This window comes from Ips typographus, linkage group LG15, assembly GCF_016097725.1.
Source record: "Ips typographus isolate SLU linkage group LG15, UJ_Ityp_2.0, whole genome shotgun sequence".
Taxonomy (NCBI): Eukaryota; Metazoa; Arthropoda; class Insecta; order Coleoptera; family Curculionidae; genus Ips; species Ips typographus.
This window is the reverse complement of record NC_138436.1, coordinates 8,952,842-8,967,830: the sequence shown is the minus strand read 5'-3', so window position 1 is coordinate 8,967,830 and position 14,989 is coordinate 8,952,842. Positions and strand designations below refer to the sequence as shown.

At 39.7% G+C, this 14,989-nt stretch overlaps 2 protein-coding genes across 9 annotated transcripts in view; both read right to left on the bottom strand.

Moving 5' to 3' along the window:
• Positions 1 to 7,700, bottom strand: part of Rab3GAP1 (RAB3 GTPase activating protein subunit 1) — a 38,525-nt gene extending 30,825 nt beyond the window's left edge. Inside the window, exons 1-3 of the mRNA XM_081993002.1 lie at positions 6,520 to 7,700; positions 6,347 to 6,453; positions 6,056 to 6,235 (exon numbers count right to left, since the gene is read on the bottom strand). Of these exons, the coding sequence (XP_081849128.1) occupies positions 6,056 to 6,235; positions 6,347 to 6,453; positions 6,520 to 7,507 (1,275 nt within the window). The 5' untranslated portion in view covers positions 7,508 to 7,700. The remainder of the gene's footprint in view (positions 1 to 6,055; positions 6,236 to 6,346; positions 6,454 to 6,519) is intronic.
• Positions 7,701 to 9,700: 2,000 nt separating this feature from the next.
• Positions 9,701 to 14,989, bottom strand: part of LOC145738465 (calcium uptake protein 1 homolog, mitochondrial-like) — a 16,013-nt gene continuing 10,724 nt past the window's right edge. For 6 of the 8 annotated variants that reach the window (XM_081993308.1, XM_081993309.1, XM_081993307.1 and 3 more), the window contains 7 exons: positions 14,934 to 14,971; positions 14,819 to 14,830; positions 11,581 to 11,695; positions 11,356 to 11,516; positions 11,053 to 11,294; positions 9,963 to 10,177; positions 9,701 to 9,910 (listed from right to left, as the gene is read on the bottom strand). In XM_081993308.1, the coding sequence (XP_081849434.1) occupies positions 9,765 to 9,910; positions 9,963 to 10,177; positions 11,053 to 11,294; positions 11,356 to 11,516; positions 11,581 to 11,695; positions 14,819 to 14,830; positions 14,934 to 14,971 (929 nt within the window). In that variant the 3' untranslated portion in view covers positions 9,701 to 9,764. The remainder of the gene's footprint in view (positions 9,911 to 9,962; positions 10,178 to 11,052; positions 11,295 to 11,355; positions 11,517 to 11,580; positions 11,696 to 14,818; positions 14,831 to 14,933; positions 14,972 to 14,989) is intronic. The other 2 variants (XM_081993314.1, XM_081993315.1) reach the window with 1 other exon arrangement.

Genomic DNA, 14,989 nt, shown 5'->3' with positions numbered 1-14,989 from the left:
GCCTAGCCTATTTCAATCCAAAATGGCGTAAATTGCAAATGGCCTCCACAAGCGTCATTTTGACGTTTTCGTAAAAAATCAAGTTTGCACTCGTTTTCTACTAAATCGAGGATGAGGAATTCAGTGGTGACGTTAATTTTTGCGTAACTCTCCCCCATACCCAGATTTTTCTAAAAAATGAAGTTTCTTGAACCAAGTGACAGATACGTCAAATCTGACAGCTGGAATGGATTCCCCGTCCCCAAGTTAGTCGAAAACGAGTACCATCAAGCCTAGACTATTTCAATCCAAAATGGCGGGGAAATTGCAAATGGCCTTCACAAACGTCATTTTGACGTTTTCGTAAAAAATCAAGTGTGTACTCGTTTTCTACTAAATCGAGGATGAGGAATTCAGTGGTGACGTTAATTTTTGCGTAACTCTCCCCCGAACCCAGATTTTTCCAAAAAATGAAGTTTCTCGAACTGAGTGACAGATACGTCAAATCTGACAGCTGGAATGGATTCCCCGTCCTCGAGTTAGTCGAAAACGAGTACCATCAAGCCTAGCCTATTTCAATCCAAAATGGCGTAAATTGCAAATGGCCTCCACAAGCGTCATTTTGACGTTTTCGTAAAAAATCAAGTTTGCACTCGTTTTCTACTAAATCGAGGATGAGGAATTCAGTGGTGACGTTAATTTTTGCGTAACTCTCCCCCATACCCAGATTTTTCTAAAAAATGAAGTTTCTTGAACCAAGTGACAGATACGTCAAATCTGACAGCTGGAATGGATTCCCCGTCCCCAAGTTAGTCGAAAACGAGTACCATCAAGCCTAGACTATTTCAATCCAAAATGGCGGGGAAATTGCAAATGGCCTCCACAAGCGTCATTTTGACATTTTCGTAAAAAATCGAGTTTGCACTCGTTTTCCACTAAATCGAGGACGAGGAATTCAGTGATGACGCTAATTTTCTTGTATCTCGTGCAGAAACACAGTTTTCGAAATGTTTCAGAAGGTTCTAGAAGGTTTTGGATTGTTTCAAAAGGTTCTAGAAGGTTTTGGAATATTTTAAAAGATTCTAGAAGGTTTTGGAATGTTTCAGAAGGTTCTAGAAGGTTTTGGAATGTTTTAAAAGGTTCTAGAAGGTTTTGGAATGTTCTAGCAGGTTTTGGAATGTTTCAAAAGGTTCTAGAAGGTTTTGGAATGTTTCAAAAGGTTCTAGAAGGTTTTGGAATGTTTTAAAAGATTCTAGAAGGTTTTGGAATGTTTCAGAAGGTTCTAGAAGCTTTTGGAATGTTTTAAAAGATTCTAGAAGGTTTTGGAATGTTTCAGAAGGTTCTAGAATGTTTTGGAATGTTTCAAAAGGTTCTAAAAGGTTTTGAAATGTTTCAAAAGGTTCTAGAAGGTTTTGGAATGTTTTAAAAGATTCTAGAAGGTTTTGGAATGTTTCAGAAGGTTCTAGAAGGTTTTGGAATGTTTTAAAAGATTCTAGAAGGTTTTGGAATGTTTCAGAAGGTTCTAGAAGGTTTTGGAATGTTTTAAAAGATTCTAGAAGGTTTTGGAATGTTTCAGAAGGTTCTAGAAGGTTTTGGAATGTTTCAGAAGGTTCTAGAATGTTTCAAAACGTTCTAGAACGTTCTAGAATGTTTCAAAAGGTTCTAGAATGTTTCAAAAGGTTCTAGAATGTTTCAAAACGTTCTAGAACGTTCTAGAATGTTTCAAAAGGTTCTAGAATGTTTCAAAAGGTTCTAGAATGTTTCAAAACGTTCTAAAATGTTTCAAAAGGTTCTAGAACGTTCTAGAACGTTTCAAAACGCTTTAGAATGTTTCAAAAGGTTCTAGAATGTTTCAAAAGGTTCTAGAACGTTCTAAAATGTTTCAAAAGGTTCTAGAATGTTTCAAAAGGTTCTAGAATGTTTCAAAACGTTCTAGAACGTTCTAGAATGTTTCAAAAGGTTCTAGAAGGCTTTGAAATGTTTGACAGTAGAAAAACTGTCACTCGTTTCGCGTGGACAGTAAAGAAATGTCATTTGTCGCTTGTCAAAAACAGATTTACGTCACTCGAGACAGTCGTTGGCGATGCAATCGGAACGCACGTCGACGCGTGCGCCCCCCTCGCATACGTCACGACGATCACGTGACCATCATCATCGACCCGGCAGCCGGTACAGCGCGTCCGGCTCGATGTTGGACGGTTCGGACAATTGGACGGACCACGACATGGACATTTATATGGCGCGAAATCCCACCACTAGGAATGGGCTGGTGCCATTGTAGGGAGGAACACGTCCCTAGTGAAAAGAACGAAGAAAAAAAAAAAAACGATATTTTTTTATTTTTTTTAGGTTATGTTTGTACATAATTTTTTATTTACGTCAATAAACAGTTTTTCTTTTTTTTTTTTTTTTTTTTTCGTCTCGCGCATTTGGGGTGGCCATTTTGCAATTTCTGTCGAAAAAAACGATGTTGCACCTCGTTTTCAAGGAAATTTTGCGTGGATTCAGAAAATGACAGTCAAAATGGCGTCTGGAAACGCCATTTTGAATTTTCTGTCAAAAAACGATGTTGCACCTCGTTTTCAAGGAAATTTACGGTAGAATCGGAAATTGACAAGCAAATGTCATCTCGAGCCGCCATTTTGAAATTTCTGTCAAAAAACGATGTTGTACCACATTTTCAAGAAAATTTCCGGTAGAAACAGAAATTGACAAGCAAAATGTCGTTTCAAGCCGCCATTTTGAAATTTCTGTCAAAAAACGATGACTGTACCAAATTTAGTGATATTTTCTTAGGCTATTGGATAGGAAATTTAATGAGGATTCCAAAAATGTGCTCAAAACTGTAATTTTCCCACTCCAAGTGGGTTTTACAAGCGATTTTGTCCTTGACTGTCTTTTCAAACTGTTTTTCTGGCAGTTCAAACTTTGACACCAATTTTCACCCTGACTGTACCAAATTTTAAAATGTTTTTTGAGGTTATTGGATAGGAAATTTAATGAGGATTCCAAAAATGTGCTCAAAACTGTAATTTTCCCACTCCAAGTGGGTTTTACAAGCGATTTTATCCTTGACTGTCCTTTGAAACTGTGTTTCTGGCAATTCAAATTTTGACACCAATTTTCACCCTGACTGTACCAAATTTTAAAATGTTTTTTGAGGTTATTGGATAGGAAATTTAATGAGAATTCCAAAAATGTGCTTAAAACAGTCATTTTCTCACTCCAAGTGGGTTTTACAAGCGATTTTGTCCTTGACTGTCCTTTCAAACTGTGTTTCTGTTAGTTCAAATTTTGACACTGTTTTTCTCCCTGACTGTACCAAATTTTAAAATGTTTTTTGAGGTTATTGGATAGGAAATTTAATGAGGATTCCAAAAATGTGCTCAAAACTGTAATTTTCCCACTCCAAGTGGGTTTTACAAGCGATTTTATCCTTGACTGTCCTTTGAAACTGTGTTTCTGGCAATTCAAATTTTGACACCAATTTTCACCCTGACTGTACCAAATTTTAAAATGTTTTTTGAGGTTATTGGATAGGAAATTTAATGAGGATTCCAAAAATGTGCTCAAAACTGTCATTTTCTTACTCCAAGTGGGTTTTACAGGCGATTTTGTCCCTGACTGTCCTTCCGAACTGTGTTTCTGTTAGTTCAAATTTTGACACTGTTTTTCTCCCTGACTGTACCAAATTTTAAAATGTTTTTTGAGGTTATTGGATAGGAAATTTAATGAGGATTCCAAAAATGTGCTTAAAACTGTCATTTTCCCACTCCAAGTGGGTTTTACAAGCGATTTTGTCCTTGACTGTCCTTCCGAACTGTGTTTCTGTTAGTTCAAATTTTGACACTGTTTTTCTCCCTGACTGTACCAAATTTTAAAATGTTTTTTGAGGTTATTGGATAGAAAATTTAATGAGGATTCCAAAAATGTGCTCAAAACTGTCATTTTCCCACTCCAAGTGGGTTTTACAAGCGATTTTATCCTTGACTGTCCTTTGAAACTGTGTTTCTGGCAATTCAAATTTTGACACTGTTTTTCTCCCTGACTGTACCAATTTTTAAAGTGTTTTTTGAGGTTATTGGATAGAAAATTTAATGAGGATTCCAAAAATGTGCTCAAAACTGTCATTTTCCCACTCCAAGTGGGTTTTACAAGCGATTTTATCCTTGACTGTCCTTTGAAACTGTGTTTCTGGCAATTCAAATTTTGACACCAATTTTCACCCTGACTGTACCAAATTTTAAAATGTTTTTTGAGGTTATTGGATAGGAAATTTAATGAGGATTCCAAAAATGTGCTCAAAACTGTAATTTTCCCACTCCAAGTGGGTTTTACAAGCGATTTTATCCTTGACTGTCCTTTGAAACTGTGTTTCTGGCAATTCAAATTTTGACACCAATTTTCACCCTGACTGTACCAAATTTTAAAATGTTTTTTGAGGTTATTGGATAGGAAATTTAATGAGAATTCCAAAAATGTGCTTAAAACAGTCATTTTCTCACTCCAAGTGGGTTTTACAAGCGATTTTGTCCTTGACTGTCCTTTCAAACTGTGTTTCTGTTAGTTCAAATTTTGACACTGTTTTTCTCCCTGACTGTACCAAATTTTAAAATGTTTTTTGAGGTTATTGGATAGGAAATTTAATGAGGATTCCAAAAATGTGCTCAAAACTGTAATTTTCCCACTCCAAGTGGGTTTTACAAGCGATTTTATCCTTGACTGTCCTTTGAAACTGTGTTTCTGGCAATTCAAATTTTGACACCAATTTTCACCCTGACTGTACCAAATTTTAAAATGTTTTTTGAGGTTATTGGATAGGAAATTTAATGAGGATTCCAAAAATGTGCTCAAAACTGTCATTTTCTTACTCCAAGTGGGTTTTACAGGCGATTTTGTCCCTGACTGTCCTTCCGAACTGTGTTTCTGTTAGTTCAAATTTTGACACTGTTTTTCTCCCTGACTGTACCAAATTTTAAAATGTTTTTTGAGGTTATTGGATAGGAAATTTAATGAGGATTCCAAAAATGTGCTTAAAACTGTCATTTTCCCACTCCAAGTGGGTTTTACAAGCGATTTTGTCCTTGACTGTCCTTCCGAACTGTGTTTCTGTTAGTTCAAATTTTGACACTGTTTTTCTCCCTGACTGTACCAAATTTTAAAATGTTTTTTGAGGTTATTGGATAGAAAATTTAATGAGGATTCCAAAAATGTGCTCAAAACTGTCATTTTCCCACTCCAAGTGGGTTTTACAAGCGATTTTATCCTTGACTGTCCTTTGAAACTGTGTTTCTGGCAATTCAAATTTTGACACTGTTTTTCTCCCTGACTGTACCAATTTTTAAAGTGTTTTTTGAGGTTATTGGATAGAAAATTTAATGAGGATTCCAAAAATGTGCTCAAAACTGTCATTTTCCCACTCCAAGTGGGTTTTACAAGCGATTTTATCCTTGACTGTCCTTTGAAACTGTGTTTCTGGCAATTCAAATTTTGACACCAATTTTCACCCTGACTGTACCAAATTTTAAAATGTTTTTTGAGGTTATTGAATAGGAAATTTAATGAGGATTCCAAAAATGTGCTCAAAACTGTCATTTTCCCACTCCAAGTAGGTTTTACAAGCGATTTTGTCCTTGACTGTCTTTTCAAACTGTCTTTCTGGCAGTTCAAACTTTGACACCAATTTTCACCCTGACTGTACCAAATTTTAAAATGTTTTTTGAGGTTATTGGATAGGAAATTTAATGAGGATTCCAAAAATGTGCTTAAAACTGTCATTTTCTCATTCCAAGTGGGTTTTACAGGCGATTTTGTCCCTGACTGTCCTTCCGAGCTGTGTTTCTTTTAGTTCAAAATAAAAAAAAGCAAAATGTCATCTCGAGCCGCCATTTTGAAATTCCTGTCAAAAAACTATCTTGCACCTAATTTTTAAAGAAATTTAGCGTAGAATCAGAAAATGACAAGCAAAATGGCGTCCAAGCCCGCCATTTTGAAATTTCTGTCAAAAAACCAAGTTGCACCTCATTTTCAAGGAAATTTCCGGTAGAATCAGAAAATGACAAGCAAAATCCACTTACCCCGGTATCGGGACGCCGTGCTCCCATCTGTACCGCAATTCCTGCACGAATTCGTACCACACGTGACACAGAGCCTTCAAACCGCCCAGACTGTAGAGGGCGTTGGCCAAAACAATTGCCACGCGCCAAATCAACGAGTCTGCGTCGCACGTTTTCACGCCTTTGAACGCGTCCGTCATCTGTCAAATGTCAAATTGACTGTCAAAAAATTTTTTTTTTATTTATTTATTATTTTAATACCAATTTAACAAAAAAAATAGTTTTTTTTTTTTTTTTTTTTTTGACAGTACCTGATTGGTTTCGGTGCGTCCGTACGGAAAAGTGGACTTTTCGTCCGCGTCCGGAAACAGGAAATAAAGCAACGGCACCAACACCCCATCTTCCAGGGGTGGATTACCTGAAAAAAAAAAAAAAAAAAAAAAAATGTTATTACATACCCTAAACCCCCCCTGGTTAACTTAACCTTTAGTTAACCTTCTCTGGTGTAATTTCCTTAATAAAAACGGTTCGGTGAGCAAATCCAGGGGACTGTCCTGATGGGCGGGAAGGTAGTCCCCCAGAAGATTATTTACACTGTTTGGAGTGTCCATCACTTGGTACACTTCTAGTAAACAGTCGGCCAGCAAAGTACTGGGGTTTCCCTGGTCGAAATGGGCTGTGACAGCCCATTTCTGAGCCTTGAGCGGATCAAAGTCGCTGTGACTTTCCGTGTCGATGACCGAGTGCTCAGAAAGCCCACTCCAGCTCGCTTCGAAGCACAGTGCACTCACCGGATCAGCTGAGACACCCCAAGGTAGCTCAAACATTTCCGAGTCCTGCTGGTACCATCCCGAGTCCTTTAAAATGTACCTCAAGCGACAGGAAACTAAAACGTTATCTTCCGGGGTGTTTAGTTTGGTTTTAAACAAATCCAGCAGGCCTGTCAGGTATTGACAGTACAAGGGGCCTCTTTTGAGGTGGATTACATCAAAACTGGTCCTCACATCGTTTTGGTAAGTCCCAGCGTACATTCTCTGCCAGGGCTCCTTAATCTGCACAAACATCGGAATGTCCTGATTGCAGGACACTACATTGAGGGCACTTAACAGGATTTTCACCCCACTTTCACTCCCTATCACCGAATTAGAGGTAAACACTATAAATTCCCGCAAACCGTACCACTCGGCCAGACAGGAGTGTGGGAAATCCGGTTTGTCCTGGAGGAAATCAAACCGCCCGTCCAGGACGTGTTTGGGCTTGTCCTGGACGTGTTTTTGGTGCCAGATTAGAGTGAAACTGGCCTCCCCATAGGCTACGGTGTCCTCGAGGATTGTCCAGGTGTTTTCTGGGGTTTTCGGGTGGGATTTCCACTGTCTTAGCGCTTCCTCGATGCGGGCCACCAGGACTTCCCAATCGGTCGCGGTGGTAAAGTCTTCGTGGTAGAATTCCGTTTCGTCGATTTCCTCGTTCATTTTTCCACTTTAACCACGCAAAATTAGTAAAAAAAAGTTTGTTTACCAATACTCCTGGTCAACTTTTGAGGTTAGAAAGTTGTTGACACGTGACCGGTTCGGTTGGATCGAATGGAATCGTCACGTGATTGACTGGACGTTGACGTTTGACGGTGCGGTGACGTTTCCAACTGTCAAAACTTACAAAACAGTGATGTTGCCCTTTGAGTGACTCTGGAAAAGTAATTTTCAGCTTTCCCTGTCTCTAAACAGACATTTTTGGTTGCCTGGAGTTTCTGAAGCCCCGTGAAGACGGGTCTTGATGTGCCAGACGCCTCTAGCAGCCATTTTGTATTACCAGAAGGCTCTACAAGTTATTTTTAGTGGCCAGAAGCCTCTGAAATCTTCTCAAGCTTATTAAAACTGTTTTTAAGGTGAGAGAGGGATCTAGTAGCTATTTTGTATTGCCAGAGGCCTCTAGCAGCCATTGTTAGTTGCCAGAGGCCTCTAGCAGCCATTTTTAGTTGCCAGAGGCCTCTGAAACCTTCTTAAGCTTATTAAAATTGGTTTTAAGGTGCCAGAGGCCTCTGGCAGCCATTTTTAGTTGCCAGAGGCCTCTGAAACCTTCTTTAGCTTATCAAGACAGTTTTTAGTGTGCCAGAGGCCTCTGGCAGCCATTTTTAGTTGCCAGAAGCCTCTGAAACCTTCTTAAGCTTACTAAAATTGTTTTTAAAGTGCCAGAGGCCTCTAAAACATTCTGAGGGATATCTCAAAATGCCAGAAGGTTCTAATAGCCATTAGAATGTGCCAGAAGCATCTGAAAGCTTTCAATAGTCTTCTAAAATTGCCAGAAGCCTCTGGAACATTCTGAGGGACATCTCAAAGTGCCAGAAGGTTCTAATAGCCATTAGAATGTGCCAGAAGCCTCTGAAAGCTTCTAAGAGATTTTGAAAGTGGCCGGAAGCCTCTGAAACATTCTAATGGACATGTTAATGTGCCGGAAACATTAAATAGAGATTTGAATGTGCCAAAAGCTTCTGAAACCTTTTTAAGAGTGTTCTAAAGTTACCAGAGATCTCTAGACACATTCTGATGGACATCTCAAACTGCCAAAAGGTTCTAATAGCGATTTGAATGTGAGAGAAGCATCTGAAACCTTCTAAGACACTTTGAAAGTTGCCAGAAGCCTCTAGAAACTATTTTGAAAGTACCAGAGGCTTCTGAAACATTCTGAGGGACATCTCAAAGTGCCAGAAGGTTTAAATAGCCATTAGAATGTGCCTGAAGCATCTGCAAGCTTTTAAGAGTCTAAAATTGCCAGAAACCTCTGGAACATTCTAATGGACATGTTAATGTGCCAAAAATATTAAATAGATATTTGAATGTGACAGAAGCCTCTGAAAATCGTTTTGAAAGTGCCAGAGGCCTTTGAAACAGTCTAATGGACATTTTAACTTACCAGAAGCTGCTAATAGAGATTAGAATGTTCCAGAAGCATCTGCAAGCTTTTAAGAGTCTTCTAAAGTTGGCAGAAACCTCTGAAACGTTCTAATGGACATTTTAATGTTCCAAAAACATTAAATAGAGATTTGAATGTGACAGAAGCCTCTAAAAATCGTTTCGAAAGTGCCAGAGGCCTCTGAAATGGAACCACAACACTGAAACCATACTAACTGTCCCTCTGGTCACCTTGTTTAAGCAGTTTAATCAAATTTTCACTGTACAGGAAGGAAAAACCGGTAAAAATTACATTTAAAACAACTACAGCTGTTTAAGAAAGCGAATTAGGTTAGGTTAGTAAGTGACAGTGACTGAATGACAGTTGACAGAGCGCTTGTGTTGTTCTCTCTGTCGCACCCGTACGCATTATGGGATTTATATTTATCGGCCATCTTTGTTGTTTATTTATTAAAATTGACAGCGTTCCCACAGAGGGCTTGTGTTGTTCTCTTTGTTGCACCCGTACGTATTGTGGGATTTATCGGCCATCTTTGTTGTTTATTTATTAAAATCTGGGTTTACACAACAAAATGGATGTTTTTCTGTCAGAAGCCTCTAAAAACTGTTTTGCAAGTGTCCGAAACGTTCTAAGGGACATTTCCAAGTGCCAGAAGGTTCTAATAGAGATTTGAATGTGACAGAAACCTTCTCAAGCTTATTAAAATTGTTTTTAAGCTGCCAAGACTGTGGTGGCGCATTCGCCAATTGTCAAGATTATTTTCTCACCAATTTTAATACTTTTCAAACAATCCAATTTAGACAAAGAAGAAAAACTAATTTAATAACGCAACGTTTGCTCTTTGGTGCACTTGATCAGCGCCTGCGTAAACTTGACGAATCCGGTGTCTTTCGGTTTTTCCAGGCCGCGATGAACGCGATTTTTCATCACCGCAACGAACTCCTTGTTGCTCAGCTGGCCGTCCTCTGTCAAAAAAAAACTGACAGACTGTCAACTTTGACAGATACGACTACTCACGATTGTCGTCGAAAATGGTGAAAACGACGCGCACCACGTGATCGCTCAGATCGACGTGCGCCACCGTTTTGGCCACGTGCTTCAACGTTGCCTGATCGATCGAGGCGCCCGCAATGTGATAGAACATCAATGCGGTGTCCACGTCGTTAATGTTGCTCAGAAACCGGAAAAAGTTCAGATAATCCTCCCTGGAGACGCCCTCGGTCGACTTGAACCTGTCGGCACACGCGTGACGTCACCAGTTGGCCCCCCACTTTGATTTCGTCGCAAAAAATCGAGTTTGTGCTGATTTTCTACTAAATCCGAGATGGGAAACGCAGTGGTGACGTTTGTTTTTCCGTCACTTTGGAAATTTTCAGGAAAAGTCACGTTTCCCGAACCGAGTGACAGATACGTCAAATCTGACAGCTGCAATGGATTCCCCGTCCTCGAGTTAGTCGAAAACGAGTACCATCAAGCCTAGACTATTTCAATCCAAAATGGCGAGGAAATTGCAAATGGCCTCCACAAGCGTCATTTTGACATTTTCGTAAAAAATCGAGTTTGCACTCGTTTTCCACTAAATCGAGGACGAGGAATTCAGTGATGACGCTAATTTTCTTGTATCTCGTGCAGAAACACAGTTTTTCACAAAAAACTTCTTAAAATGACGTTTCTCGAACTGAGTGACAGATACGTCAAATCTGACAGCTGGAATGGATTCCCCGTCCTCGAGTTAGTCGAAAAGGAGTACCCACAAGCCTAGACTATTTCAATCCAAAATGGCGGGGAAATTGCAAATGGCCTCCACAAGCGTCATTTTGACATTTTCGTAAAAAATCGAGTTTGCACTCGTTTTCCACTAAATCGAGGACGAGGAATTCAGTGATGACGCTAATTTTCTTGTATCTCGTGCAGAAACACAGTTTTTCACAAAAAACTTCTTAAAATGAAGTTTCTCGAACTGAGTGACTGATACGTCAAATCTGACAGCTGGAATGGATTCCCCGTCCCCGAATTAGTCGAAAACGAGTACCATCAAGCCTAGACTATTTCAATCCAAAATGGCGGAAATTAACAAAATGGCGTCCCCCCCTATCCCAGTTCTTACGTTTTTCTGACGCGCTTCAGCATTTTCGCCTTTTTTTTCGGCGAATAGCCCGCGTACGCCAACAGCAATTCGGAAAATGCCACTTCGGTTATGTTGCCGCGTTCGTTCGGCATTTTCCGGTTGAATTCCAAACTCAGAATTTCCTTTTGCAAATGCTCCTGAAAGTCGAGAAACTTTTCGATCGTCAATTTTTGCTCGAGATTCGCACCGAAAAAGTAGGTGGTCAGGGCCGAATTTACTCCCTAAAAAAACCTAACCTAACAAAAAAAAAAAAAAAAAAAAAAAAAACCGGACAAACTTAACCTTAAAAGTGTTTCCAGTGTTGGCGTGGTCGCGATGCCTCGATCCGATACTGGATTGTTGACGTATTATGGTGGCCACTTTTTCAAATTCCTCGCAGTCCACTTCGCCATCGCCGTTCAGGTCGAACATGCGAAAAGCTATTTCAAAATGGCGGCGGGAGGCTTAGAAAAAAAAAAAAAAAAAAAAAATCTCCGCCATTTTGACAATTTCTGTCAAAACACTTACTGGACAACACTGTCAGCAGAAATATGTAATCGGAAAACGTGATCAATCCGGCACTGCCCAATTTGTAGAAAATACTGTCCTCGTCCAAGGTGAGATCGATTTTGTGTTGAACAGCCTAAACAGACGTAAAACAATCAATTTGGTCGCCATTTTGTTTTCCTAACACACATTTTTCCTAAAAAATCTCGAGTTTGTACTCGTTTTCCACGAAAAAATGAAGTTTCTCGAACCGAGTGACAGATACGTCAAATCTGACAGCGGGAATGGATTCCCCGTCCCCAAGTTAGTCGAAAACGAGTACCCACAAGCCTAGACTATTTCAATCCAAAATGGCGGGGAAATTGCAAATGGCCTCCACAAGCGTCATTTTGACGTTTTCGTAAAAAATCAAGTGTGTACTCGTTTTCTACTAAATCGAGGATGAGGAATTCAGTGTTGACGTTAATTTTTGCGTAACTCTCCCCCAAACCCAGATTTTTCTAAAAAATGAAGTTTCTTGAACCGAGTGACAGATACGTCAAATCTGACAGTTGGAATGGATTCCCCGTCCCCAAGTTAGTCGAAAACGAGTACCATCAAGCCTAGACTATTTCAATCCAAAATGGCGGGGAAATTGCAAATGGCCTCCACAAGCGTCATTTTGACATTTTCGTAAAAAATCAAGTTTGCACTCGTTTTCTACTAAATCGAGGATGGGGAATTCAGTGGTGACGTTAATATTTGCGTAACTCTTCCCCGAACCCAGATTTTTCCAAAAAATGAAGTTTCTCGAACCGAGTGACAGATACGTCAAATCTGACGTCAGAAATGGATTCCTTGACCTCGAATTAGTCGAAAACGAGTACCCACAAGCCTAGACTATTTCAATTCAAAATGGCGGGGAAATTGCAAATGGCCTCCACAAGCGTCATTTTGACATTTTCGTAAAAAATCAAGTTTGCACTCGTTTTCTACTAAATCGAGGATGGGGAAATCAGTGGTGACGTTAATTTTTGCGTAACTCTCCCCCAAACCCAGATTTTTCCAAAAAATGAAGTTTCTCAAACCTAGTTATAGATACGTCAAATCTGACAGCTGCAATGGATTCCCCGTCGTCGAGTTAGTCGAAAACGAGTACCCACAAGCCTAGACTATTTTAATTCAAAATGGCGGGGAAATTGCAAATGGCCTCCACAAGCGTCATTTTGACGTTTTCGTAAAAAATCAAGTTTGTACTCGTTTTCTACTAAATCGAGGATGAGGAATTCGGTGGTGTCGTTAATTTTTGCGTAACTTTCCCCCATACCCAGATTTTTCCAAAAAATGAAGTTTCTCGAACCGAGTGACAGATACGTCAAATCTGACAGCTGCAATGGATTCCCCGTCGTCGAGTTAGTCGAAAACGAGTACCATCAAGCCTAGACTATTTCAATCCAAAATGGCGGGGAAATTGCAAATGGCCTCCACAAGCGTCATTTTGACGTTTTCGCAAAAAATCAAGTTTGTACTCGTTTTCTACTAAATCGAGGATGGGGAAATCAGTGGTGACGTTAATTTTTGCGTAACTCTCCCCCAAACCCAGATTTTTCCCAAAAATGAAGTTTCTCAAACCTAGTTATAGATACGTCAAATCTGACAGCTGGAATGAATTCCCCGTCCCCAAGTTAGTCGAAAACGAGTACCATCAAGCCTAGCCTATTTCAATTCAAAATGGCGTAAATTGCAAATGGCCTCCACAAGCGTCATTTTGACATTTTCGTAAAAAATCAAGTTTGCACTCGTTTTCTACTAAATCGAGGATGGGGAATTCAGTGTTGACGTTAATTTTTGCGTAACTCTCCCCCGAACCCAGATTTTTCCAAAAAATAAAGTTTCTCGAACTGAGTGACAGATACGTCAAATCTGACAGCTGGAATGGATTCCCCGTCCTCGAGTTAGTCGAAAACGAGTACCATCAAGCCTAGACTATTTCAAGCCAAAATGGCGGGGAAATTGCAAATGGCCTCCACAAGCGTCATTTTGACGTTTTCGTAAAAAATCAAGTTTGTACTCGTTTTCTACTAAATCGAGGATGAGGAATTCAGTGTTGACGTTAATTTTTGCGTAACTCTCCCTCAAACACAGATTTTTCCAAAAAATTAAATTTCTCGAACCGTGTAACATATACGGACAAACTGACTGCAGAAATGGATTCCTTGACCCCAAGTTAGTCGAAAACGAGTACCCACAAGCCTAGACTATTTCAATCCAAAATGGCGTAAATTGCAAATGGCCTCCACAAACGTCATTTTGACATTTTCGTAAAAAATCAAGTTTGCACTCGTTTTCTACTAAATCGAGGATGGGGAATTCAGTGGTGACGTTAATTTTTGTGTAACTCTCCCCCGAACCCAGATTTTTCCAAAAAATGAAGTTTCTCGAACCGAGTGACAGATACGTCAAATCTGACAGCGGGAATGGATTCCCCGTCCCCAAGTTAGTCGAAAACGAGTACCATCAAGCCTAGCCTATTTCAATTCAAAATGGCGTAAATTGCAAATGGCCTCCACAAACGTCATTTTGACATTTTCGTAAAAAATCAAGTTTGCACTCGTTTTCTACTAAATCGAGGATGAGGAATTCAGTGGTGACGTTAATTTTTGCGTAACTCTCCCCCATACCCAGATTTTTCTAAAAAATGAAGTTTCTTGAACCGAGTGACAGATACGTCAAATCTGACAGTTGGAATGGATTACCCGTCCCCAAGTTAGTCGAAAACGAGTACCATCAAGCCTAGCCTATTTCAATCCAAAATGGCGGGGAAATTGCAAATGGCCTCCACAAGCGTCATTTTGACATTTTCGTAAAAAATCAAGTTTGCACTCGTTTTCTACTAAATCGAGGATGGGGAATTCAGTGGTGACGTTAATTTTTGCGTAACTCTCCCCCAAACCCAGATTTTTCCAAAAAATGAAGTTTCTCGAACCGAGTGACAGATACGTCAAATCTGACAGCGGGGATGGATTCCCCGTCCCCAAGTTAGTCGAAAACGAGTACCATCAAGCCTAGACTATTTCAATTCAAAATGGCGGAAATTGCAAATGGCGCCGACAGATAGAGACAAAGCGACTTCGGAAATGGAGTCGAAAACGAGTACAAACACCAGTTTATCTTAAAAAATCCGACAGTCAGCACCATCTAGTACGAATACGGGCAAATTACGAAAGCGAGTACACAAAACACAAAAAAACATGCACGAATACAAAAAAAAGTAGTTTACCTGTAAACCGTGCTGAAACACAAAAAGACAAAAATTGAGTTGACAGGAAAAATTTTTTTTTACTGTCAGTTTTGTGATACCTGTCAAAAGTGACATGACAATTTAAATTACTTACTTTCGGATCGTAACGTCGATACTGGTCCAATCCGAGCCCTGGAAAACAAACGACAA